This window comes from Aythya ferina, assembly GCF_964211825.1.
Source record: "Aythya ferina genome assembly, chromosome: 16".
Lineage (NCBI taxonomy): Eukaryota > Metazoa > Chordata > Aves > Anseriformes > Anatidae > Aythya > Aythya ferina.
Window position 1 is genome coordinate 1921545 of NC_140315.1, and position 27136 is coordinate 1948680.

The 27136-nt window shown below is 50.0% G+C and overlaps 1 protein-coding gene across 9 annotated transcripts; it reads left to right on the forward strand.

The window, feature by feature from the left end:
- Positions 1 to 6364: 6364 nt before the first annotated feature.
- OPRL1 (opioid related nociceptin receptor 1) lies at positions 6365 to 25569 on the forward strand. 9 transcript variants are annotated; one of them, XM_084538532.1, is made up of 4 exons: positions 6365 to 6428; positions 13074 to 13358; positions 21928 to 22283; positions 22543 to 25569. In XM_084538532.1, the coding sequence occupies exons 2-4, from the start codon at positions 13132 to 13134 to the stop codon at positions 23064 to 23066; spliced, it is 1107 nt and encodes a 368-aa protein (XP_084394658.1). In that variant the 5' UTR covers positions 6365 to 6428; positions 13074 to 13131; the 3' UTR covers positions 23067 to 25569. The 9 variants fall into 9 exon arrangements, with proteins under 9 accessions (XP_084394658.1, XP_084394660.1, XP_084394665.1 ...); XM_084538534.1 differs by having other exon boundaries at positions 13077 to 13358; XM_084538539.1 differs by having other exon boundaries at positions 6379 to 6428; positions 13105 to 13358.
- The last annotated feature ends 1567 nt before the right edge of the window (positions 25570 to 27136 follow it).

The window sequence follows — 27136 nt, forward strand, 5'->3', positions numbered from 1 at the left end:
TGGGAGGGAGAGCAGGAGCCTATGAGTCAGAGCTGGGCGAGATTCACTTCACACATAAAAGAAAAAAACTGGAGTTACACAGAAAAAAGAAAAAGAAAGAAAAAAAAAAAAAGATGCATGGCACTTTTCAGGCACATAATGCCCTTGAGGGGAAGGATAACAAGGTGAGGGAAAGCAGCGGCTGCCTGGCTGGGGTGGGAAAAGCTTGGAGATGTCCCTCAGCAGGGCTGGGGCAGTGTGTGACCCCAAGATGTGATTCTGGCCATCTACATCCCTGTCTGAAGCCCTCGGAGGAGTCCCAGATAAATTGGTGCTCTTCTCTAGGAGTAGGTGAGCTCCATGGTGGCAAATTGGGGCTAATGAGTAGATTCTGCCCTTGCAAAATTTTAACGGCGAGCTCCAAGGCTTGGGGCTGGCTTCTTAGGGCAGGCTTAAGGATGTCAGAAGGGGTGAGAATGACCCAACGAGAGGGCTCGTGGTTGTGTATTATCAATTTGCCTTCCTCAAGGTCTTCCATGCCTTTTAAATACACCCCATCACCGAGAGCTGTGAAGAAGCAGAGAGCCACCTGGCACATGGGTGCACCCCTGGTGGAGGCTCAGGAGTGGCAGGGGGACTGCCGAGGATGATGAAGCTCCCTTGTATCATTTTGGGGTGGAAGGAAGAGGCAGGATGGCGCTGGCAGACCCGCACAGAGGGAGAACCCTGCTGCACAAAGCGAGCGGTGGCTGCACGCGGGCTGGGAAGAGGTGGATGAGTGTAGACTTGCAGGGGGAAGAAGCTGGAGGTCACTGCTGTGCGTGTTTATTGCAGTGCTAGCAGGGCTCATTTTTAACGCAGCACGTGTTTACTGCCGGCCTCTGCAGCTGCCAGAAATGGTTTGAGCACTCCCAAATCTGTGGCTGTCTCTCAAGAGTTCTCAGCCATCATGCAGGGCCATGGTTCGTTCTTTCTTTTCTTTCTTTCTTTCTTTCTTTCTTTCTTTCTTTCTTTCTTTCTTTCTTTCTTTCTTTCTTTCTTTCTTTCTTTCTTTCTTTCTTTCTTTCTTTCTTTCTTTCTTTTCTTTCTTTCTTTCTTTCTTTCTTTCTTTCTTTCTTTCTTTCTTTCTTTCTTTCTTTCTTTCTTTCTTTCTTTCTTTCTTTCTTTCTTTCTCTCTCTCTCTCTCTCTCTCTCTCTCTCTCTCTCTCTCTCTCTCTCTCTCTCTCTCTAGTGGCGTCCCCCAGGGCTCGGTGCTGGGGCCGGTCCTCTTTAATATCTTCATCGATGATCTGGACGAGGGCATCGAGTGCACCCTCAGTAAGTTCGCAGATGACACCAAGTTAGGTGCGTGTGTCGATCTGCTTGAGGGTAGGAAAGCTCTGCAGGAGGATCTGGATAGGCTGCACCGATGGGCTGAGGTCAACTGCATGAAGTTTAACAAGGCCAAGTGCCGGGTCCTGCACCTGGGGCGCAATAACCCCAAGCAGAGCTACAGGCTGGGAGAGGAATGGTTGGAAAGCTGCCAGGCAGAGAAGGACCTGGGAGTGATGGTGGACAGTCGGCTGAATATGAGCCAGCAGTGTGCTCAGGTGGCCAAGAAGGCCAACGGCATCCTGGCTTGTATTAGGAACAGCGTGACCAGCAGGGCTAGGGAGGTGATCGTCCCCCTGTACTCAGCTCTGGTGAGGCCGCACCTCGAGTACTGTGTTCAGTTCTGGGCCCCCCGCTACAAGAAGGACATCGAGGTGCTTGAGCGGGTGCAGAGAAGGGCGACGAAGCTGGTGAGGGGCCTGGAGAACAAGTCCTACGAGGAGCGGCTGAGGGAGCTGGGCTTGTTCAGCCTGGAGAAGAGGAGGCTCAGGGGTGACCTTATTGCTCTTTACAGATACCTTAAAGGAGGCTGTAGAGAGGTGGGGGTTGGCCTGTTCTCCCACGTGCCTGGTGACAGGACGAGGGGGAATGGGCTTAAGTTGAGCCAGGGGAGTTTTAGGTTAGATGTTAGGAAGAACTTCTTTACAGAAAGGGTTGTGAGGCATTGGAACAGGCTGCCCAGGGAAGTGGTGGAGTCACCATCCCTGGAAGTCTTCAAAAGACGCTTAGATGTAGAGCTTAGGGATATGGTTTAGTGGAGGGCTGTTAGCGTTAGGTTGGTGGTTGGACTCGATGACCTTGAGGTCTCTTCCAACCTAGAAAATTCTGTGATTCTGTGATTCTGTGATTCTCTCTCCCTCTCTCTCTCTCTCCTCTCTCCTTTCCTTTCCTTTCCTTTCCTTTCCTTTCCTTTCCTTTCCTTTCCTTTCCTTTCCTTTCCTTTCCTTTCCTTTCCTTTCCTTTCCTTTCCTTTCCTTTCCTTTCCTTTCCTTTCCTTTCCTTTCCTTTCCTTTCCTTTCCTTTCCTTTCCTTTCCTTTCCTTTCCTTTCCTTTCCTTTCCTTTCCTTTCCTTTCCTTTCCTTTCCTTTCCTTTCCTTTCCTTTCCTTTCCTTTCCTTTCCCTCTTTCCTAGAAATCAGTTTTCCATCATGCCATCTGCTTGCCAGAGGTGACACTTTCCATACCTGAGATAGCCAACGTCACCGAAGGATGCCACAGAGGACTTCGGGTGTTTCCATTTCACGTTTCTTTTGTTTGCTTTCCATCAAGGTCACCGTGTCTCTTACCCAGGGTTTTAGCCCTTATTAGTTGGAGCTTTCAAGAAAATGTTAGTGGCATCAAGTCTTTCTGGGAAAAAGGCTACATAAGTTTGACTGAAACTGCATATAAATTTGGGTGGAATTCATCTAGGATTGACCAAGGCATGAAAAGGAGATGTGATAATTCTCTTTGAACTTGGGGTCTTTCTTTGTTCTGTTTGTATCCTCATGATGTATGTGTTTTCAGAGAAATCAGTGCACTTCAGCTGAACTAAATCCTCAGAGGAAGGAAAATGAAAGGAACTAAAAACTTCACAAATATATTCATCAGGCAAAACCATTAAGCCCAGTACATTTCAATGCTAGAAATAAAAGTTTCCTACAGACCCCCATCTACCAGATTTTACTGTTAGGGTTATGTGTAAGACACCTGGGTACAGTGATGAACTTCCTTAAAAGAAGGTGTATGGGATTTGGGCAGGAAAGTCAACGAGGAATGCAGGGAGCAAAACATGCCCTGTCTGTCAGATCTGGCAGGACTAGATGAAGATGTGTATGCACACTGTTTGCACACCCATCCGTGTGTACACTCATGCTTGGATCAGTGCATTGCAGTTCCCAATTTATAAGCAATGGGGCAAATATACAGAAACTGGGGTGCTGGGAGCCACTGGCCACTTTGCTGGTGCCCACCTCCATGCTCCTTTGAGCGTTTGGGTTTTGGTCTTGGCAGCGAACGGGACTGGACTGAAGGTGTCTAAATATTCCCTTGAAATACCAAGGATTATTGCTTCTCCTTCAGCTACTCAAGTTTGGCAACACTTGCAAATGTCATTGCCTGTCAGGAAGATCTTTTGCGTTTCCCATCCCCTGGAGTGGAGGCTGCCTATCAAGTGTCTCTTCCCCACAGTGCAATGTTTCTGGTAAATCTACTGATTTGATTTTTGGATTTTGTCTGAACAAAATTAGCACACATCACATGCCTGAGCTGCCAGTGAAGGGAAAACCAAGGCACGGACTGGGGAATAGAACAAATGTTTGCAGAGGAGTGCACTAGAAACTAGGAAGATGCTGAACACGAGTCTCTTTCCCCAACACAGCTGCTTTATGCAAGGACTGCTCCAACACCTGCAGACTTGCAAGGGGAAATGTGGTGTCTGCCATGCACCGGGAATGTCACAGCGAGGTCAGGGAAGTGCAAGTGCTGTGAGAACATCAACTCAAGGAAAGCTTAGACCCCACTAACCTTCCACGAGAGGAATCTCCCTGTTTTCTTTCAGGTGTCCTCACTCCATGGTAGGTGTGAAAATTCCCATGTGTATTTGCAGGGATTGCAGAGTTGACTAGATAGTGAGAACAAAGCCATATGCTGCATGTCATCATTTATATCCTACACTTTCTAAATCCCCCACCAAGATCACAGTATTTTTCTCACTTTTGAGTTATATGGAAGGAAAATAAAAGCCTAATAGAAGGCAGAATGAACTCCATGTTTTCTGCTTCAGCATCACCTGCTGGTTCCAATGGGATTTGCAAAACTGATGAAAGCGCTCATGAGGCGCTGGGCAGAAGGAACAAAGTAACCCATTTTGCAGGTTTGGGGATTTTAATGGGCTGTGTAGGTGCCGCTCCATAATGGCTCATCACCTGAAGGCATAAATGACAGAAACAAGGTCAAGAAAGAGTGGAATAAGCCAGAACTGGTAAATCATTTAAATGTTACTGTTGCACTCCAAGATTCACAATCAGGAGGCAATAAAAGGCATCCCTGTGCAAAACTGAACCCCACCCTTGGTGACTGCAGCACTGAACTGCTGCAGTATTTAGTTTAAAGTTAGCAGAGGCAACTCCAAGTACATTGTATAACCTAGTCTATCTTCTGTGAAAGAAAAAAGTCTGCAGGAAAGCACACACACAAACCTCCAGAAGCATGACTGACCCCGAGCTCCAGGAGAAGTATTAAAAATGCCATTTCCCTTCTCTTTCCCTCCCCTTTCCTCAGCCTTCATTTAGATTTTCATAAAACCACTTGATAACACGAGGTGTTGCTCCATCTCATCAGTTCATCTCATACAAAGAAAAGCTCTCAACATAGCCCTATAATTTTGGGGCAGTTTTTTTATTTATTATTATTTTAATGTTATTTTTTAAATTTAAAGACCAGTTGGGAGATTCTTTTGCACCTGAGCATGTCCTCTCACCTGGATTGACCCTCAATGCAGAACAGGGATCTAATCCATCTGTACCAAACCTCAGCCACGGGGAAACCTTGGGAAGAACTCTTAGGAACATTTTCCTGGAATAGCCAGTCTTGGGGAAATACTGAGATACATAAATGTGCAGTGAAAGCTCGGGCAGCTCAGAAGCCATCAGACAAAGGGTGTTGGGTCAGAGAAGAGAAATTGCTCCCAGGGTTGTCCCTGACTTGTGCAGTTTTTATTACATTAGAACTGGAAAGCTTTAATCACATATCAGGGCTGGTAGCTGGAAGTGGTCAACGTATACAGTAATAACAACAACAATAAGGAGAGACATGGCAAAGGTCTTCCAAGGTGTCCTCAGAAATAGTTCATTGAGCTCCCAGAGGAATTAGATGTCTGCGGCTGTTTCTAAGTTCTCCAAGGCAGCTCTGCCATTACTTCATCACTCCAAAGCACAGAGGTTTGGAGTTCAGATGACTAGACGAAATGTGGGGAAGAAATAATTTTCCTGTCCCACATAAATTGCTGAATGGTTCGAAAAACTCCCTTTAAAAAACTCACTTACTTTAGAAAAACTCTCTTACTTTACACTTCCAGGTAGTGTAAAGTAACCCAAATAATAGAAAGATTTCACAAAAGCGTGTGAAATTTCCCAGTTTCCTGTGTCACAGCGGTACCACCCCTTTATGCTGCTAAGAGCTGAGCAACATGATATCTGGGCATGGCTATGGGCTGAGAAGGCATTATTAGCATTTGCGGATGCTATCCGAATTTCTCAGCAATCTGGGCTGGTTTCCAGGGGAAATCTGATCTGGTTTGGACTGGAGCTGGACGGTCTGGAACAGAAAAAATGAAGTGCCAGCAGAGGTTGTGCTGCGAGGGGCCGTGATGAACGGTGAGCAGGATGCCCATGGAGGTGCTCACCACCTCATTGAAGGTGATGGAGGCTACAGGCATGGAAAAAGGAGAGAAGATGAAGCTAAATGATCTTGTGGGTGCTCTGTGGGATGTAACGAGGGGCCCAGAAATGGGCTGAGGGGCAGCAGCACTGAGGGGTTCCCGTGACACCTTTTGTTTCCATGATTTTCTCCCCAGCCTGACCTGGACCACGCTGCCCCATGGCCTGCCCCATCACCAGGGGCCTGTCAGGAGCCTTATGCCTCCTGGCTGGAAAACAAAGAGCTGTCCTGTTATTTAAGGGTTGTTGTTAATGTCTTCCCGTTGTGTGCCTGAGAGCCCAACAGTGAAAAACTGCTGTAGGGTATCTATTTCTTACAGACTTTTCACACTATTTTTCACATTCAGAAGTGGAAATTGTAGTAGGATATCTGTTTCTCGGGGACTTTTCACACAATTTTCCACATTCAAAGGCCTGGCTTAATCACAGCACTCGGTCCCAGCATTGGTGCTTCGGCTGAACCAGATCCCAAACCTCTCCCAGTTCCCAGGCACAAGAAGCCCTGTGAGGAGGGATGTGCAGCCCCAGGTGCCACCACTTGGTCCCAGCTGTGGGATGGGCAGGAAAGGGATAAAAGGGCTGTGTGGAGAGGGGAAGGAGGTTTGGTAGGTGAGAGGTGTGTGGCTATGTGTAATCTGTGGTGGGACTAAGCCATTCCTAGGTAAGCTTTTGGCTGGAGGCAAGGCAGGAGAGGCTCTTGCTGCACGTTATTGTTTTTTTGAATAGTAATGTAATTTTTCTGGAAGAGGTGCCTGAGCAGCAGACTATGGTAGATCAATGGGGAGGTTTTTTGCTAAAGGGCAGCTGAGTATTTTTCAGAAAGTGGCCTAGGCTTGGGAGTAGGCCTCACGGTGCATGGGGCTCATATGGCTCCCAAGCATGGGGGTCTGTTTGCTTTGGGGGGTCTCTGCTTGATCCTGGGGGCCCACCGAGCTGTGGCCCTGCTCCAGTGCTGTGCCTCTGCCTGCTCAATGCATGGGTCCTGCTGCTGTGCATGCCTGGGTGCCATCGCTGGTGTCTCTGTGACACAATTTAGAAACGCTTTCCTCTTCTGTCAAGCCTTCAGGCCCTGTTTTTTTGGCTTCTGCAAAGCTGCACGGCTCTGCTGGAACCAACTTATCCCGGCAGAGCAGTTGCCTCTCAATCCCACATAAAATTATGGGGAGCTGGAGCATATGCACAGCACTGCTGGCATGGCTCTTTGCATGACATCCTCAGAGCGAGCATGACAGTCACATAAATAGCATATGGGACAAGGCATTGCGGATCTGCTGCTTGTTGCATATTATTTACATACATATTCTGTACCTAGCTGATGGTTCAAAGGCATTTGTCTTCCTTTTTTTTTTTTTTTTTTTTTTCCTTCTTAGTTATAGATTTGTTAGAGACTGGAGTGTTTTCAAGGCAGATAATTCAAACCTCTCAAAAACTGATGAGAATGTATTTCTCTCTGCAGTTGCTTGGAATTTTCAGTAAACATCCATAGCTTCCTCTCCCTAGAAAAAGGGGCAAGGGAGCACTTCTGACACTGTGCTCAGCTGGGTCAGAACTGCGAAAGCAAACTGCCCCAAAGCAAGTTATCAGGCATCTCTTGCTATTGATCCCAATAACAGCAAGAACCTGAGTGACACCACCTTGAGGAAAGCAAGCTCAGAAGGAAGCAAATGGATACTGAATACCTTGATACTAGGCTTCTTTTTTTTTTTTTGGTCAATTTGTTGCTCACCATATAAAATGACATCAGTGCAGAGGTGACAAGCAGGTCCTTGCTCAGAAGGACTTTGTGAAGATTGCCACCTGAGCACAGAGATGTGTTTTTCCCTAAGGGACAAGAGGCTAAAATACTGGGATGGGGCTTGGAGGATCTGCATTTGTCATCTGCTTCTGCCTTACTGTGCACCTGTGTAAATCATACAGCATTTCTTTTTCCTAAACCCTTCCTCTGCTGGCATATGGGCTGTGGACCATAACAGTGAGCCCTGGAGGCTGGGTGCCCATACCCAGAATGGTGAGAAACATCAGCGACCTCTCAGGTGAGGGAACAGCAGGAGGCAGGAAGGTTTCTGTTACAGGACTGGAAGGGTTTGCTCGCTTTAAAGTTGATGGGTCTGAGATGGAAAAAGGAATGAGGCTGTAAAAAGGAATATAATGTTGCAGAGAGGATTGTTAATGGCCTTGTTCACAATCACCTGAAATGATCAGTCCCTGGAAAATTGCAAATAATGATAGCAAACAATAAAATATCAGTGAAGTGGGTAGCATCATGTACTCTTTTTCCTGTTAGAGCTTCGGGGATTTTGCTCTAAATGAATTTTTGGTAAAAGCGTGAGCCACTCGAATTATTTGTAAGCAGCAAGGATCAGGCTCCCCACTACACACGCTATCCTTCAAAATACAGGCAGCTGATAGGCTTCAAAATATGGGCTGTTTATGGCTAGGTCCACGACTAGGTGGCATGTACCGGGATCTGTTGTCTGTGCAATGGACTGGACCCCCACCATCATCCCACTGAGTGTCCTGAGATCGTCTCAAATGTGCTCTCCCTGAGAATCTGTCATGGTGGGGGCATGGCCGGGGACATCCTGCTGGTCCTGTTTCCCTTCATGTGCTTTAAGGAGCATCCCAATGGAAGCTGAAGTCAGAAGGAACATTTATTTTTTTCCCCGTGGTGAGTTTGTTTCCAGGCCCTTGTTTGCACCTTGCAAAAAGTTATTTCTTTTTAATGTATTAGTTCTGATGCTTAGCATTGCTAAAAAGGGTCTGCAGAGACTTCTGCCACCTCCAAAAGGAGTCTGATGGAGCAAGTACAGGAGCTGTAATGAATACATATGATTGCAAATATTGAAGAAGTCAATGTCCCCCTTCTTTAATAGATGTTATTTCTCATGCTTCAGACTAGTCCATCAGCAATGGAAGGTAGATAATCCACTTCTGGAATCCTCCTTGCCTCACATTGTTACATGATTTATAAGCCAAAGGAAGAGAATTTGTCAGCACCACCTCTGAAGTGACACTGAATCCCCTTGTAGAAGGGACTCTGGGGAGGTGTTCTGGGGCCTGAGGCAATTTTATTTTTTCATTCTGTCCTGACTTTTCATTCATTACTTCCTGCCAACAACACTGGGGCTTTTCTGTTTGCCATAGATCTGTGACATTATGCAAACCAGTCTGTTCATAACTGAACCCAGAATTTCTTGTGCAACCTGTGTAGGGCCGAGCAGTGACTTCCCTGTGCTTTTCCATGGCTCGGCCACCGTAGGTATTTCATGTATTTGCTTGCAGGTTTTCCTGCTCTGGAAAATTCTTGCTCTAACTTCTAGCTGTCACGCAGCCTTTTTATACTAAGCCCGAGTACTTGGCCTGTTTTTTTTTTCCTTGCTGTTGGATGTTTAGCTGAAAGCTGTGGTGCAGCTGAGCTGCTGGAGCTGCTCTCCCTGCTCAGCTGCAGGCACAGCGATTTGTGGTCTTACAAATGTTTAATGGCAGAGAAGAAATCTACCTGCCCATCACAGCTTCTCATCCCACCACTGGTTTTATGATGATTGAAGCAAGTGGCTTGACCAAGGGAGATGTGCTGCTAGTGCTGTCCCTTCTGGTGGGAGAGGGGCATGCAAGTGGACCAGAGATGTGTTTGGTGCTCATGGTATGGGCAGTGGTGGGAGGACTGAGGCTGTGTCCTTGTGTGTGCATGCTGGTGGTGGTTGCTGAATTTCTACGTAATGATTACTGTCAAAAGAACAAATTTCATCCACCATTGATGGTTAGGGTGCAAACTTTTACTGATTTGCACCTGGCAGGTGCCCATCATCCCAGGAGTGATGGATGGATTTCTGAACCTCTGCTTTCGGGCTGGTCCAAGGCACTCTGCCTGCCCCCTGCCTGCCTTCCTTGCCTCTCCAGCTCAGGCACTTCTCTTCTGTGCGAAATGATTTCACTTCTTGCAAAATTAATTCTCTGCTCATGATGGCCTTGATTAAACAGATCAGCAAACTGTGCTGAAGGTGGCAAAACAGCTTTGACACAGATATCTTCACCTCCTGAAAGGGAAGGCAGAAAGCTGTGGGCTGTTGCTATTACGGAGTGCAGGTGGCCGTGGGCTGTTTTGTGCAAAAGCAGCAAAAATCCTCTGTGATGAGGAACAGTGTGCAAAGTTAACCTAGTTGAAACAACAGTGACTGCAAATATTGGCACTTGGACTAGATTAGGTTGGAATAGATGAGATTTGTTTGCCCATGACTGTGTAGGCTATGGGTAGGCTGGGAGTTTTGAGGCAGATGGTGTAGGTACGCAGGGAAAACCCAGGGTTTTGCCTCCACTAGCACGTGTCCACCAAACAAGCAGAGAACAGGCATGCCCAGGCCCTGGCTGTGCATCTATAATCCTCTGGAAATCAGCAAACAAACTGAATATGGACAAAGGTCACTTCCATAACAGTTCTAATCTGCTATGGGTATTCAAATTGTTTACCCAATTCATCACCAAGTTGATGTGCACTCTTGGTTTGAATCTTATTTTGCAGATATTCAGTGGAAATTTGGAGGGGGGAAAATCAGTATTTGCAGTGTGAATGTGTTTTTGAATCGTGTGTTGATGCTCTGGATGCTTTCTGTAAATCCAGCATCTGTTCCTAGTGTCATCTGCTGCCTTCATGTGCACTTTCTGGGCAATTATCACCTGGAAGAAGGGCTACATTTTTGGCTTGTTATTTTTTTTTGGCTTTTGTTACCTTCCTGTCTGCATAGAAGCCCTCAAGCGGAAGAGCTGATGGCTTTTTCCAAGAAATAGGCTGGGAGAAGTCCTTTTGGGTCACAGATGAAACCCTGGTGGCCTTCCTTCTCAGCCCTGGTGCAGAGTCCCAGGTGGGTGTAGGGAAGATTTCTGATGAGGAAGAAATTTGTTGAGTCTCCTCTTGAGATGGTGCCTGCCTCCCTCATCCCTGGGGTGCTGAGAAGAGCAAGAGCAGGAGGCAAGATAGAGTGAGATGCTTGGAAATCCCACTCTTCAGGATTGAATTAAGATTGGGGTCAAATCAAATGGAACGGAGGGGTTGGGACTGGAGGTGTAGCACGAATATCCTGGGCTTTCCTGCATGAGAGGACATGGCTGAGCAGTGTGGGGGAGGAGAATGATTTTTGGAAGAGTTTTGTCCCAGACACAAAACACGTCTTGGCTCTCTGTAGTCTGAGGTAGCAATCCCCATCCTCTTCTACAGCCTTTATTCCAAAACACAAGGCTTGTGAGGTCAAAATAAGCCCCACAACAAATAAACATGCCGTCTTTGCTGCACTGGATTAGCATAAAACGAGCAGGGCTAAGTGCACTTATTGGGGTGGGAGCCAGCAGAACAGAGCTGAATTTACAAGCACTTGTTTCCCACAGATTCCTGTGCTGTCCAGCCAGGCTCTCGCCCTGATTTACTGCTGTCCTTCCTTCAGCCTCCGAAAATCAATCCATTAACAATTAAAGTAATGTCTGGGCTAGTATTTATTTCACACTCTCATTAATGGACTGACCAAAAAGCCCTTCTTCAAACACTGCTGTATCTCACAGGAGGGCTGCGTCTCCGCTTCGTGCTTTTCCTCCTTGCTCCTTGTCAGAGCAGGGACCTGCTTTTATGGGAGCAGTCAGGAAAATTACCATGCGCTCCCTCACCATTCCATTACTCGCAAGGAAGGTGCAGCTTCTGTGCTAAATATCCCCAGACAAGCTTTAAAGTGGGATTAGAGCAGGAAGGGCAATGTCTGCTGGGCGCAAGCAGCTCTATGTCGGGCTCTCTGTGGGCTCTGGAAGAGAAGCAGCATTCCCCAGGAGCCCCTTTTCCTTCTTCTCCATCTCCTTTTGGGCAGTAGCAGCGTGTCCTGAATCGGGTCCGACCCCTGTGTCACTGCACCCCCAAAATAAACTGCTGGGAAGTGGCTTCTGCAGGGAAATCTGATAGATGACCGAACCGGAGCGTGAGGCACCAGACCCCAAACCCCTTTTGTGCCCTGCTTGTGGGGTGGCAGATCTTAGCTCGGACCTGAGGCTGTTGGTGCCGATCCCCCAGGGCCAGATTTAGGGGCAGGGTCCGCGTGGCTCCCCCCCACCCCTTACACACTGATCCCACCACTGCGGCTTCTTCGGGACCGCATCCTTTGAGCTGGGATCCCACGGGGAGGATGCTGCGGGTCCCAAACGCCCCTTAGCGAACCCTGCTCGCAGGATGCTGGCTCCTAACACGCCCCCCCCCGCTCCGGTTCCCAGCCCTCCTCGCATTTTTGCCGGATTTTAGGACAAATTCCCCATTCTGCCTCCCACTCTCCCCTTAGCACAGCATTCGGGGTGCAGGGCAGGGGGCGATTTGCCGGGTCGCCCGGCTGCGGGATCCCACCCCAGGTAAGGCTGCGGGGTCCTCGGGGGGGGGGGGGGGAAGGAACCGGTGCTGGAGCCCCCCCAGCTGCAAAGGGGGGGCCGGGAGCCCTCAGCTCCGAGCGGCAGGGGGAGGACGCAGGTGTGGGTTTGGCTTTTTCCTTTTTTTTTTTCCTTTTTTTTTTTTTTTTTCTCCTCCTTCCACCCCCCCCCCCCCCCACCACCACCACTCCCCCCCCGCATTGGTTTTATGCAGTGGCAGCAGCCAGGCAGCCGGGGCTGGCTCTGCCCAGCCGCCGTCCTCCCTCTTTCCCTCCCACCCTCCCTCTTTCTCTCCCCCCATCCCTCCCTTTTCCTTAAAAACGGGGGCTCCGGGGGTGCAGCCCCCTGCGCTGGCAGCAGCCCTGCCTTGCATCGAGCAGCCCCCTGCCCCTGCGGCTGTGCCCAGCCCGGCTTTGTGTCCCCCCCCTAAAACCCCCCCGGGGTGCCTGGATGCGGTAGAGGGGAAACCCGCACGCAGGTAAGCAGCCAGCTGGGGGCTTGGTATTCTATTTTATTTATTTCTTCCCCCCAACTTTGAGCTTTTCCTGCTGCTTTGCAGGGGATGCCGCAGGGCTGCAGCAGGCAGGGGTCGGGGGGATGCCGGGGGGAGCCCCCAGCCCCGGTTGGAGGCTGCGGTGGCTCAAAGGAGGGGAGGTGTGGGGGGCACAAAGCTGTTTGTGGGGTCACCCAGCCCCGGCTGGTTTGGGGGAGGCAGGTTTGGAGCATGCAGAGCTGGGAGGGCTGGCGTGGTGCAGTGTAACCTGCGCCAGCAGCGTGGAGATACGCGGGGTGCTCGGGGTGCTCCAGGGGCTGCATCCCCTTAAAATGCTCTTGGGGAGGTCAGAGGGGGGCCGTGCCCTCCCCAGCGATCCACACATCACTCCTCTCCCTTAGCTTTGTGCTCCTGTTTCATCAGCAGGCTTCACGCCGTCTCTCCGGTGCTCCAGGTCCTTGGCACGGGCTGGAGGCTCAGGATGGACCCGCTCTTCCCTGCCCACATTTTGGAAGACCCCGACCTGCGCAAGCTGCTGAACGACTCCTCCATGCTGAACCTGAGCTTCCTCCCCACCAACTGGTTCAACAACAGCACGGGGGACAGCTTCCTGCCGCTGAGCATCAAGATCACCATCGTGGTCGTCTACTCCATCGTCTGCATCGTGGGGCTGGTGGGCAACTGCTCCGTCATGTACGTGATCGTCAGGTAGGACCCGCAGGGAGCCGCTGGGGCACGTCTCCCCCCTCTAAATCCATGCCGGGGGGGTGGGAGCAGACAGGTGCTTCCCCGGTAATTGTGATGTGTTTCAGGGGCAATGATGTGGCATTTGTTGCATTGTTTTGGTTTTATTTTGTTTTTCTCCCTCCCCAGGCGTGATGAAGGTTCCCACCAGCTTTCAGCTGCCCTTTGGTGCCTCCTAAAGTTTAAGCCAGAGAATGGAACAGAGCGTGCAGATCTGCTCAAAAAGGGGGGCTTTTTTTTTTTTTTTCTTGCAAGCTGCTGGGCAGGGAACTGAATGTCCCCGGGGAGGGCAAAGTGCTGGGAGCATCCAGCTGCTGGGATGTGCCTGGTCCTCGATGGGACATCTCCCTCCTGTGTGGTGTCTGGCACCCAGCTGCAGGTAGCTGCTCCGTCTGGGAGCTGCCCTTTCCCAAAGCTGAATCTAATTCCAAGGGAAAGGACCTGCTGGGAGGCTCAGTCTTACTCTTACAAGGGAGAAAACAATAAGTGCAGCTCTTCCAATTCCTTGGGAAAATAAATAAGATGTGTCAGGGTGCTGTGGAGATGAGGATGGCTCCTCTGGCTCAGATGGGCTCCTCGCTCTGGAGCTGGGAGGGCAGGGACCTTGGCAGAGGGATGGAGCAAAGGGCTCCAGCGGCACTGGCTGACCTCCCTGCACACTCCTGGCACTGTAACTCTCCCTGCCCTGGGATCAGAAACCCTGTTCCCCCCTGTCAGTGCAAAATGAGTTCCTGCAACTGTCAGGGCTATGATTATGTCAAATGCCAGCCACCCTTCTCTGATCTCCGTGCCCTGTGTGCTAAGGAGCCAGCTTCCATCCTGTATACACATCTTAGCGGGTTCCTGGTGCAGGTGGATGCTGCCAGCACAGAAAAGGCACGGTAAACTTGTTTTCTCCTTCACAAAGATGATCACAGGTCAGCGGATGGAGGCTAAATCTCTGCTACAAGGGCACAGGGACGTTCCTGCTCATCAGGCTGCCTGTCAGCTCTTCCCGGGGACGAGTTCACGGCAGGGAGAAGGGCTCACATCAGCACAGAGGAGGCTGGCAGTGCAGCAGTGCCACATCTGGGTAGTTTGTAGTTGTTTACTGTAGTAAAGTCATCCGAGTGGGCACACGTGAGAGCAGTCGGAGGGATTGGGTGAGGGAAAAGTCCTCGTCCATGGCATGCAGCTCCCAGGGGTGCCTGAGCTGCTGTGCAGGCAGGGGAAGGGGTGGGCTCCTCGCCCAGAGCACCTACAAACCTCAGGTGTGTGTCAGGAGGAGAAGCTCTGGTAGAAATTTATTCACAGTCTTTGAGGTCTCATGGGACGTAAACAGCCACCATCGTTTCATCCTCGTGGAATTGGGCTGGGCACTGGTTTCTGTTCCCAAATATCAATGCCACGTTGCTGGCTGTGAACGTGGGTGTGTGCTGGCCCCTGGGGAGAAGAATCCCTCCTTCCCCTAAGGAACAGGGTCCCCATGGCAGGACCTTGCTGGCTGCTGCCCCGGGGCTGTGGTCGCTCTTGTCAGGAACAAAAATGTCCCAAAGCAGCACCCTGGTCAGGATGGACGTGTGCTGTGCCTGTGCAGGGCCACGCTTTCAAAATGGTGGCTTCAGGTTTGATCCTTTTGGCTTGGATGCCTTGCAGGTGGATAAACGAAACCAAGAAAAAGCAGAATTTAGCCCTGGAATTTCCCGTGGAACTTCTGTATTCAGTTTTTACTCATTTAAAATGAGTAAAACTCAAGGCAAGCATCACCCCCATCCACCCAGGCCTCTTCCCCTTCTACCTTTTCCATTTTACCCAGTACAATCCTATATATGTACAGACTTAACTCTTCATTTACTCTTTTTTGGTATTGATCTGTGTTTCCCCCCCCCCCCCCCAGTATTTCTATGTGGTTCTTGAAGGACCACTTAAATCATGTACTGGGGAGGTTATAACTGAACTAAAGCATCTGTAGGTGCCACTTCTGGTTACCTCTGAAAAAGATTTTTCTTTCCTTGCCCTTACCCTTGGGTAAGATGTGATAAACCAAACTCAGTATCTCAAATTTAACCACGGTCAAATATGTAAATTCATGCAGAGATGCCAAATTAGCAGACGTGCGTGTCTTCTGCTGGCCCAGCTGACTTCTCAAGCACAGGTTTTCTCCCAGGACTGGAGCCTGAGTGCTTCCTGGGCTTCATGCTTTAAATTGCATCTTTTGGGCTTGAAAGCTGGTTGCTGGCAAGCCAACGTGGGAATTGGGGATTCTCAAAAATATCTTCTCTTCCACTAAGGGGGAAAAAATGGCAAACCCACTACAGTGGATCCTACAAAAACTGTTTTCATCCTTCCTTTCAGCAGGGATAACAAGACTTCAACACGCTACCCAAGCTGTAAGAAACTGGCGTGTTATCCTCCACAAAAATGGAATGATTTGGTGATGTAGACGGTAATTGTTTCCTGTTTTTCATGGAGTAGGGAAACACAGAGTCTAATATCAGCACTCAAGAAAATTGGAGCCTTCAGGAAGGCTTGTTTGTTCCTCTTGAATGAGATTTTTGCAGCTCGGGGAAAAGTTTAAAATCTCTTGGTATTTCAGACAAAATAAGAACTCCAAGCCTCCTCTGGGTTTTCCCCTCTGCTGTAGAAGCCAACCTACATCTCTATTATATTTGGAGTCGTTTAACGTTTGGAATGATTAATTTGTAGTGACAGTCACCATGTGACTGCCAATCCCCTCCTAGTGCTTGAAGAACTAATTGGATAAGACCGAGAAGGGCCCTTGTCAGGAGCACAATTTCCTGGACAGTAAAGGGCCTATTGTGGAAATCTGCCTCGTCTGCGGCTTTGTTCTGCTCACTCATTGTGGAGCTCCTTTGCCCGTTGAGATAATGCCTCCCCTCCCTCCCTTCTTCTGCTGTTTGTCTGCTCTCTTCTGCATATATTTCCTGGGCTGCTTTTAATGAACGTGCAACGAGGAGTTGAACAGCACGGCAGGGGTAGGGTTTTGGGGAGGGAGTGGGGGAAAGCAGGCTGCTGGGATCCCTCATAACTGAGCTGTGCCATGCTGGATGCCCAAGATCTTTGTTTTCAGGAAGAAAAGATGGAGATGACTCCAAAAGAAGGAGACGTGGTGTTCTCACAGTGGTGCTGCTGAGGCTGGGCCATGGGTTAGGGGCGATGCAGACCCAGCTGCCCAGCATCTCGAGGGGCATGAGGACAACCACAGCGTTGTAGTGCAGGGACTAAGACCCCAAATCTCCACGGCCTCTGGTGTGCCAGGGAAAAGGAGCAGGGCCACCATGCAGCTGCTGGCCTGGGAAAGCCCTCTTGTCCCCTCTCCATCCCATTGCTGTGATGCCCAGCAGTGATGGTCTGAAGGACTCCCTTCCTCAGTGCTGGATCTGCTCAGCTGGGCCAACCTCCCTGGGAGTGACACCTCGTTTCTAGGGCTCTTTGCCATGGGTTCTTCATGGGGTGGAGCAGGACAGCTCCCTCCTTCTGTGCCAGGGCTCCCTCCTGGTGCAGCAGGGCCCAGATCCCTTGGCGAAACACTGGGGCTGCTCAGCTCTCCCTGGCGATGAACGCGGTTTCAGAGCAGTTCAGGCAGCTCTTTAGGCAGGTTGGGGCTGTCAGACCCCTACCCTTTATTCACTGCTTGCAGGTGAGGCTGTAGGATGAGGGCTGGGATGCTGCAGGATGCCGAGGAGCACGGGCAGGGCTGCGCCATCCGTCCTTCTGCTGGAAACCTGCATCGATCCCCGCGAATAGGGGGGTGAGGGCAGCTGGCTGTGATGAGACAGGGAAAATGGAGTTAATTAGGAGGTTTCAGAGACGCTGATTTCCTAATAGAAAGCTTTCTAATGGGAGAACGTTGACCAGCTGCATGTCTCAGAGCTGAAATTGAGTGAGTGTTTAATGCGGTGCGGAGCCAGCGGATGCCAGCGAGGCCATCTGAGACCTCCGCTCGCTCTGGAGCTGCCTCTTTTTAGTTTTCCCTGGTTAAACAGAACAAAGACAATTGTTGCACTGTGCAGAGAAGGGAAACCCGTGCTGAGGGGTCTGTACAGAATGGGAAGAGCGGGAGGGAGAGTCCCCGTGGCAGAGGCTGTGGGGGATGGATGTGCAGTCCCCTGCCTTGAAGGTCCCCACGGACCTGGGCAAATTGTCCCCCAGGCCAGGGACTTGGCCACAAGGCTTGTGGCAGCTCTCCCCATCTCCTGCTTGCAGCTTCAAGGCCCGTGCTGTTGTTTTCCCCTGGCTTTGGTGGGATGAGATGAAGGGAGTCACCCATGTGCAACAGTAATTGAGTGATGCTTAATTTGGGACTTGGTTCCTAGCGCTTTTAGGGACTGAGCAACTCCCAGGAGCAGGGGTGGCATTTAGGGCTGGAGCAATGTAGCAGGGGTGGATCCAGCTTGCATATGGGGATGAGAGCATCCTGCTGCAGAGCAGGCACTGGCAAACACCCTCCTGAAACTGAAGGCAGCCCTGAGCCCCCCTATGAGACCCTGGGTGAGCTGTAGAGTTGTTTTTTTTTGCTGCAGCAGCCCAGCCTCTGCCCTCGGCATGGCACCAGTCGGGGCCACATGGTGTCCCTGTCCCCGTCTGTGCTGGCTCCTGACACCATTCCCCAGAGGCTCGTGGAGGGGAGCACGGCTCATTTGTCAAAGCTGTCACCCAGACACCAAGCTGAGACTCAAAGGGCAAGAAAATCGCCTGTCCCAAAGCCGTGGTGCTGGCGGCAGCCTCCTTAACCCCTTGCTCATCAGCCACCATCCTGCCAGGTAATTAACAGGCTTTTACGTGCCAGTGGTGCTGGCTGCTTTTGTGGGAGCATCTGGCTTCGTAGTCCAAAACGCTTTAAGCTCGCTTCATAAATTTGCTGTCTGTTTGTGGCCTGTTGCACCAGTAGGAACAATCAGGCTTAGTTTGGGGAGGAATTTCAGGATGAGCTGGCTCTGAAGCAGCGATCGCAGCGGCGGGGACGTGCAGGGCACCGCGTGGGTGTGCAGCAGGGGTGACACAAACCAGGATGGTCCGTGCCAGATCAAATACCAGCTTTGTACAACCTCTGGGCTGCGGGCAGGCTGGGAGCAGAGCTGTCACTGGACCGCTGCTGTTTTCCACCGTCACGGTTGGAGCAGCTCGGCAAAAACCCTCCTGAGCCTCTTCTGCTGTGTTTTGCTTCCCTGCTTCTCTGCAGACCTCTGCGTGTCCGGGAAGGGCAGCGAAGGCTGGTGGGGACGGAGGGAGCTGCTCGAGGGAACAGCACTGTCTGCATCCCAATGAGCTGGAGTTAGAGCATCACCACCAAAAGGCTTGAAGAGGCAGAGGGCGCCTGGAGGTGATGCTCACGGCTCCCCTGGGCTTGAAGGCTTTGCTCTGTCCCCTCTACCCTGGTGTCTGCAGCCCCGTTTCAGCTTCTGGGGTTGCTGCAACCGGCTGGTGCTTACCCCTGGGGCATCAGGGGCGGCTTGTTCTGCGGTAGCTGGGTGGACAGGAGGAGCGATGCCAAAACAACAGCTTTGCAGCTTGCCCTGAGGCTCAGCCAGGGGCAGAATCCATCCATCCCTGCCGAAAACAAGACCTCAAAGCCCAGCACATAGAAGAGCTGCTGCCTTCCCACCTCGTTCCCTCCCCTGAAGGATTTGCCCCGTGTAACGCTGCCTGGGGGCTCACTTAGCAAAAAGCAGGAGGAAACCAAGCGCTGAGCTGCTGTCTCCATGCTTTTCCTCTTCGGCTTCAATAGCTGGGAGAGCACGAGAGCAGAGCAAAAGGGATTACATCTGTGGCAAAGGTGGAGCAGGATGGAGAGCTGGGAGCTGGCTGGGCTGCCCTGCAGGAGATGCTCCATTAGGAAATTGCCTCTGTGACCAAGAGCAAGAAAGTGGCTCAGCAGGGAGGTGATGTCCTCCAGGGGGCCAGAGGCTTATCCGAGTCAGAGCCGTGCTGGGAGGGGGTCTTAGGTGCCTCCTACAGCCTGAGAGTTTATTTTTTATTTTTTTAATTTTTTTTTGTGCAGATTAAGAAAGAGAACACTCTCAGTTCCCAGGGAAAAAGAAAAGGAAGGTTAATCCACAGAGAAATGATTAATTGATTTTTGTTTGTACTGAACATTCTGGAAATGTTTGGGAACATTGGTTTGTTGGGATGATGACTGTTGGCTCTCAGCGTGCGGAGAGAAGTGGAGCTACAAGTAATTAATTAGGTGTAAATTAATTTCTCCACCTGTTAAGAGCAAAAAAAAAGGGCTCAGAATCCACTTGAAGGTCAGCTGAAGGAGGGAAGCGGTGGGGCCAGCTGCCCCCAGCACATCCTCCCTGCCAGGGGAGGTGGCTCTGCTGTCACCTCGAGGAGGGGGTGACAACAGGGACAGCAGGGAGGGGACAGCAAGGCCTCCTGGGTGGAGGGATTGGGATGGAGAGCTGAGGTTTGCAGCCTGGACAGGGCTGGCTGAGATGCCCCAGACTTCTCGTTGTGCTGGGGACAGGGGCATGCATGGATGGGGACAGTGTTGTCCTCTGTGGATGCAGGATGGGTCCAGCCTTAGTGGTAGATGCAAAGGGATTGTTGCTTGTTTCTCAAGTTGCTCAGAATTTCTTATTTTTTCCCCTCTATGTGATTAAGTGGGCCTTTTTAAAAATTATTATTTTTTAATGCAGTTGTTATTCCTGTAAGTTATAACATCAGTAAAAGAAGCCGGAGTTAGAGGCGTGGTGATGAATTGCCTCTGTCCTCGCATCCTGTAAGGATGGACTGGAACAAGCTTGACCTTTGGGAAGGCAAGATCAGCCTGGTCTGAGGGCAAAGAGGCAGCCTACAGCTCCCAGGAGTCATTTGCTAAGACAGTCTTAGGTGACTGAATAAATTCCTGAAGCCTGAGCTGACAACACTTTTATATATTTTTATGTGCTGATACAGAAAAATGATTTAATTTCTCTCCCCCCACCACTGACACAAGCTGCTGACCCAGAAGGGAAAATGTCTGAATCCAGTCACAGATCCATCATGTTTCCACTACTTAAATTACCTCATTTATACCAAAAATGAGAAAGCAAAACCAGCAAAACCAACCCACCCTGTGGTGCTGCTGCTCTGGGGTACGGGGCACTGGAGGCTCCTTTCTTCCTAAAGCAGAACTGCACAGGAAATCCCGAGGTGTTAAAACCCTGGCAGCTTCCAGGTTGAATTGTTTTTGCAAAGTGTATTGCTCAGTCATCCCTTCACAACAACAAAGACACCGGTACTTTTCCTTTACTGCTTTTGGTTATATAAATTAGTTTGATCTGAGGAGGCTTTCTAAGAACCCATCACTTGCTTGGCGGCTGTGATTTCTGGGCCAGGAGGAGCCTGACTCAGGCTCACGTGGGACCATCAGGTGCTTGTGCCAATGTTCACCCCCCTCCAAAACCTTCCCTTGGCTTTCAAGGTCAAAGGTGGGCTCCTTTGCTCCTTGGCTTTGCTCTCCTGGCTTAATTTGACCAAAAGCTTTTCAGGTCAAATCAGACCCCGTAATATTCTAGTGCCTAGCGAAGTGGAAATAGCGCAGTAGTTTATGGGTTTCAGTGTTGCTCCCGAATGAACTTGCCCTCGATTAATAACATATCATTGTCTGCCATGTCTGGCAACACTTCTGCAAAGGCCATTAGTATAGTAAATGATGGATGAACTGAAGTTTTAAAATATGCCAACGTTTTAGCTCTCTGTGTCCGTGAGAGGAGCATCCTGGAGCTGAAAGGTTAGGCTCAGTCACAGCTGAGTTTCCATTTCTGCACGCTCTGCATGCATCCCTGGGCAGCTGATCACATCTTTCCCAGCATCACTTCCCATCTGTGAAAAGGAGATGACCAACGTTAGAGCAAGGTGAATCTTTTGGGGCCGTCAGTTCATGCGATAAAAGCAATATAATAATGACAAAAGCCCTTTAGAGTTTGGCTTAAGTCTTTATCTCCAAACTGTCTCTTTCCTTGGGAAGATCCACTGTGATATTTTGATGTCTGATACAAATCTCTTTCCTCACCAGGGCTGGCCATCTCACCCAGGTCTTACAGCTCACGTTAGCCATCGTCTTTGGCTATGAGCCTATACAAAATGGCTAATCAACTTATCCCTGGGCCATATGAAGCCTTTCAAATCAGCTTACTGGCTAAAGCTCTCACCAGTATTTAAGATAATGAAGCCATATGTGATGAAATTCTAGATTAGTCTTATTGAAGTCATTTTTCAAAAAGCATGATAGGAGCTGACAGCCTCAGGCTTTCATTGTCCTTCCGTGCAGTCTATGGGAATAAGCTTTTCCTGCCCGTGAGACTGTGTGTGGAAGCACCATTTTCATCACTGCAGGAACTGGGAATGAGCTCGTGGGAAATAGAAAGGAAGGAGCAGTGTTCAATCTCTCTTCCATTTTATTTATTTATTTATTTATTTATTTGTTAGAAAAATACAACGTCTCCTTCCTACCGTGACAGTGCCCTCTTCATCAGACCGTGGTGCCTTACCCATCGCTCATCAAGGGCAGCTGGAGCTCTAACCCTTGCTCACTTCTGCGTTTCAGATTCACCAAGATGAAGACAGCCACCAACATTTACATCTTTAACCTCGCTCTGGCCGATACCTTGTGTCTGATGACCTTACCCTTCCAGGGTACGGACACGTTCCTGGGCTTCTGGCCCTTTGGCAATGTCCTCTGCAAGATTGCCATCTCTATAGACTACTACAACATGTTCACCAGCACCTTCACCCTGACAATGATGAGCGTCGACCGCTACATCGCGATCTGCCACCCCATCAAAGCCCTGGACATCCGCACTCCCCACAAGGCCAAGGTGGTGAACGTCTGCATCTGGGCACTGGCTTCTGTCTTTGGCATCCCTGCGATGGTGATGGGATCTGCAGAAAATGAAAACAATGGTCAGTGAAAAGACATCTGGGGTGGGAGAGTTTGATGGTGGTGGGCAGGAGAGGCCATGGGTTGGAGAGGCACTGGAGAGGGGCAGTCAGTGGGTTGAGCTCCCTGCTGTAAAGGGATTTTAACCCTTGTCTCTTTGCCATTACCTCACTGCTACTGCTTTTCTGTATTAAGCATGCCTAACCAAGCAGAAACTGCAGATGTTTCTATTCCTGGTATGGGTTTCCTGATCTTCCTCTCCTTTCTATTTTTCCCTTGCAGAAATTGATTGTCTAATTAAGCTCCCTTCACCCGTGGATTACTGGGATCCAGTGTTTGGCATCTGCGTCTTTCTCTTCTCCTTCATGATCCCCGTGCTGATCATTACCATTTGCTACAGCCTCATGATCCGACGGCTCAAGAACGTCCGCGTCCTCTCAGGCTCCAAGGAGAAGGACCGAAACCTGAGGCGCATCACCCGCATGGTCCTGGTGGTGGTGGCCGTCTTCATAATCTGCTGGACTCCCATCCAGATTTTTGTGCTGGTCCAGTGCTTGGGTGCCAAGGCAGAGAGCAAGCTCGAGCTGGCCATCTCCTGCTTCTGCACGGCGCTGGGCTACGCCAACAGCAGCCTGAACCCCGTCCTCTACGCCTTTTTGGATGAGAACTTCAAGGCGTGCTTCAAGAAGTTCTGCTTCCCCAGCGCCTTCAGGACGGAGCTGCAGATGTCCAACAGGATGTGCAGCATCGCCAAGGATGTGGCTTATGCCTGCAAGAACTCGGAGGGGACTAACAATCCGGCCTGACTAGGCATGGAAATTCCCATGGTGGCTGTCGCCCAGCAGAGTCCAACCACCCCCACGTCAGAGCTAACTCAGATAACGGCCCTTTAGCAGGGCCTCGGGACTGAGAGGCAAGAAACCAAGGAAATAATTTTGGGGGTTGGGAAAATTGGACACTGCAAGAGCATGCAAAGAAAAAAAGGCAGTTTGATGTATTTTTAATTCCAGTGCACACTGCACTGAGGAACATCTCTAAAATCAGCCTTTTGATTCCTGTGAAACCCTGACGGTTTGCAACACTACGGAGAATTCAGGATTTAAGGGTTTAAAACAGGCATTGCTCCTGCACCTTACGCTTCTGCTGCTGGGAGACAGACAAAACGCAGACTATTGCATTTCTTTTTCTCCTCCCTGAGTTAAGACTCTCGGCTCGCGTGGCTCACCAGGTAGCTCGTGTGCGGTTTTATTCCTGCGGCACTGCTCTGAAATGAGACTTCGCTGAAGCCAAAGCGGGCAACGGCTGTCGGAGCAAACCCAAGATCATCTCCAGGATGAGTCACCGCGAGGGGAAGGCTGCGGGGAGGGAGAGGAGGGAGCAGAGCTGGCAGAAAGGGAAATTCAAGCTGCCAGGAGCTGGGGCTCGAAGCCTCAGGCGGACAAGGGCAGCTCCTGGGGACGGAGCTCTGCGGCAAAATCCTCCGCCCGAGCTGGGCATTGAGGAGGGGCTGCCAAAGCTGACGAGCACAGCTCAGAAGAAGAAGAAGAAAAGACAGATGAAATGAACACACCTTTGTTTACATGCTGCTATAATTTTATTTTTTTTTAAGCACTGTATTTCCGTTGTAATAATGGACAGAATGGCTGTATATACGCATATGCATCTCAATATTGCTATGGGTACAGCTATGGCATAGGATTTTGGCTTGCCAAGCATGCCTTGGTGACCCTCCTCACTGAGAGGGGAAAGCAATGAGGTGGCTTACGTACACACGTACTTATGTATAGGGGAAAGCCAGCTCAAAGCATTACACTGGCAGCTCCTCCAGGAGACACAGATGTTTCTGGTGTGAAGGGCAGCCTAAAACAGTCCTACCTGCTCTGTGTCAGATAAACAGTGTACAGACCATACAAAAAGCAGTTTATTTTTTTTAAGCAAAATGACTTACGTGATGCTGAGAGAGCTGGGGAAACGCTGCTGAGGCACCACCCCCAACCAGACTGATTTTCCTCTCCTAAAGGTGAAAAATTTCATTGTAAAATGAAATTTGGGAAGTATTCCCAAACAGTTTAACCACCGAGCGCCCTCTGCTCTGGCAGGGACAGCAGACTTGTGTTTTTGTAGCACAACAGCCCCAGGAAGCCTTGGGGAGTGGTGGCTTGTGGTGCTGATGGGGGAGTGAAGCAGCGACCTCTGCATGGAGAGGGGAGGTCAGCCCCAATGCAAGAAACGGCAGCATCGGCCAAACTGTACAGATTTCACCTGAATATATATTTCTTGTGCTCTGGTCTATGAGATTCTGTATTTTTAATGTATTGATTTGCCAATATTTTGATGCTGTCATGTTCTTTATATATGCTGTACAAAAGAATCTGATGTTATATTTCTATGTAGAGTGTTTCCCCCATGGTTGGGCTTAAAATATAAAATATAGATGCGATTCCAGTGTCCCATGTATAGGACCCAGACCCCTTGCAAACTGTGCAAGCTGGAGGGATTTTCACGCTGTTTAGCGTTTGATTGGGAAGCTGGAGGGGTACCAGAGAAAACTTTACAAGTAGCACTTCCCCTGAATAACCAAGGGAGAGGAGGAGCTCTGGGCACTTTAAGCACTTTGTGATGGATGTTTGTCCCCTTGCACTCACCAGGAAGTCTCGTACAGCCCCCAGGTATGTAAAGGAAACTGCCCAGGACCACGCTGCTGGCAGGCTGCATCTGTGCCTGCGATAAAATGAGCATGGAGCATCACCTGGGCACGGGGTGCTGGGTGCACGTGGGGTTGGGACATGGCTGCTGGGCTCCTCCTGCAGAGCTGTGGAGGAGCAGGAGGGAGCTCCTTAGTTCAGGTTCAGCAGCAGCCACGCTCCCTTCGTAATTCCTGGTTGCGTTTTTAAATAGATTTATGTCCTCTGAAGATACCCCAGTGTTTGGCATTTTTTATAAGGATTTTGTTATAATGACTATGCTGCAACAATCTCGCGTAATCAAGTACCCAATAAATGTGTGTTTACTGAGCTTTTGGGTAATTCCGTGGCCCTTGCAGTGAACGTGTTTAGGCATTCTGTTCAATGCTCAGTGGAGTTCGTTATGAGAAGAACAACAAAACCTGGAAGCAAAAGCTTTATTGTACCGTGCCTACAGAGTTAAAGGCTTGTGATCGGCTGGCCGGCTGGAGCACAGGCTCTTTAATTCTCCTCTGAAATGGTTGTGTTGATATGATTTTACAATTACCGCAGTGTAAGTGACAATTTCCTAGGTGGCTACTTGTGCGCTTTAATAAAGGAAAATAAAAACCCCGTGTACTTGGAATGATGCAGAGTCTGGAAGCCTGAAGTGCACGGAGCAGCTTGCTGGGGTGCCCGCACGTGGGCTTATTTCTCCACCCAAAGCACTGCCGAGGGCATGCAACACCACCGAAGCACCCAGTCCCTTTTTATTGAGGTCAGAGGGGATGTTTATTACGCCGGCTTTGTCTGGAGGCAGCCTGGAAGCAGAAGATGTGAGGAAACTACAAAAAGGGTGGTTGGAGAGGGGCACGAGCTGCCCGCACCCAAAGCCCCACTGCAGGCAGGTCCCATGGGGCACTGGCTGCTGGGGTTTAGGGCTGGAACAAGCCCTTCCCAACCCCCTGCTGCCTCTTCTCTGGGTTTACAGGGCTGGGCAGGACGGGGAATTACAGCACTGCTCCGAAAACAAAGCCAAAGCAATATTCTGCAGCCTGACTAGATGGATTATCTAGTGAGATGTGCAATAAGGAAAGTGTCTTCTCTCTGCATGGAGATCAATATTCCTACCCGGGCAGGTAAATATCAGCAGAGGTTTCTTTATTAACAGTGGGGATTTTTTTTTCAAAAAAAAAAAAAGAAAATTGGTGAGGAAAAAAAAAAAAACAACACTGAAATCTTTATTGCTTTTCTAGTTCAGTTAATTATAAGTACCCAGGAGTGAGTTCTTATGGCAAAGCCATAAAATAAAACACTTTACTCAGTATTATGGAATTTATTAATGTCCTAAGCATTCTCCCTGCTGCTGCTGGCCGTGGAGGCCCCGGGAGGGATGAGCTGAGCTCTCCCCAAGGACTCCCCTTGGCGCATGGCACTGGCACCTCCGGGCAAAGCTCTGGCTTTTGAGGGATGCTTCGCTCTGCCAGCACCACGTCTCCTTTTGCCTCTGCCCAGGCTGTTCTGCTGAAAACTTTCCCCAAAAAGGAACCACGATTTCTACAAGCAGCAATAAGGTGCCGAATCTGCACCTCGCTGCAGTTCTGGTGGTTTTATGCCACGGGAAGAACTTACCTGGGGAGGGCAGAGCTGTCTTTTACTGAGCTGCAGATGAGGCTGAGGGTCTCTGGGTCGGGTCAGCGTTCACTTGAAGTCACCCTCCCAGTGCCCAGCGCCCTTGGGAGCCGCAAAGCCCTTCACCATCTGCCACTCGTGCCCTGATAAAGACATTATCTAATGCTGAGAGGTTGCCAAGGCTATTTTTCCAAAGTGTTTTCGTGAGGAGCTAGACTGCAAATATGTCTCTCTCTTTCTTTTTTTATTTATTTTCCCTCTCCAGAGGAAGATTTGTCAGCTCCCTAAGGAGCTGGAGCTGGGCTCTGATCTCCCACTGGGTATTTGGGGTGCTGTGGCTGGGTGCTGGGAGCAGGACGCCTCTCGTCCCGTGCTGCTTTGTGGGGAGATGGGTGCTCTGCGCTGCTGCAGCCTCCGTGTTTTAATGCAGGAGGTCTGCAGAAGCAGCTGGTGCTGGCGCAGCCCTTGCTACCTGCTCAGAAAGAAGCCTGGCAGCAAAGCAGCCTCTGCCAGAAACGCTCTGCTTTGCTTCCCCACTCATTTCGCCGTGCTTCCCTTCAGCTATTTTTGTGGCTATTTAT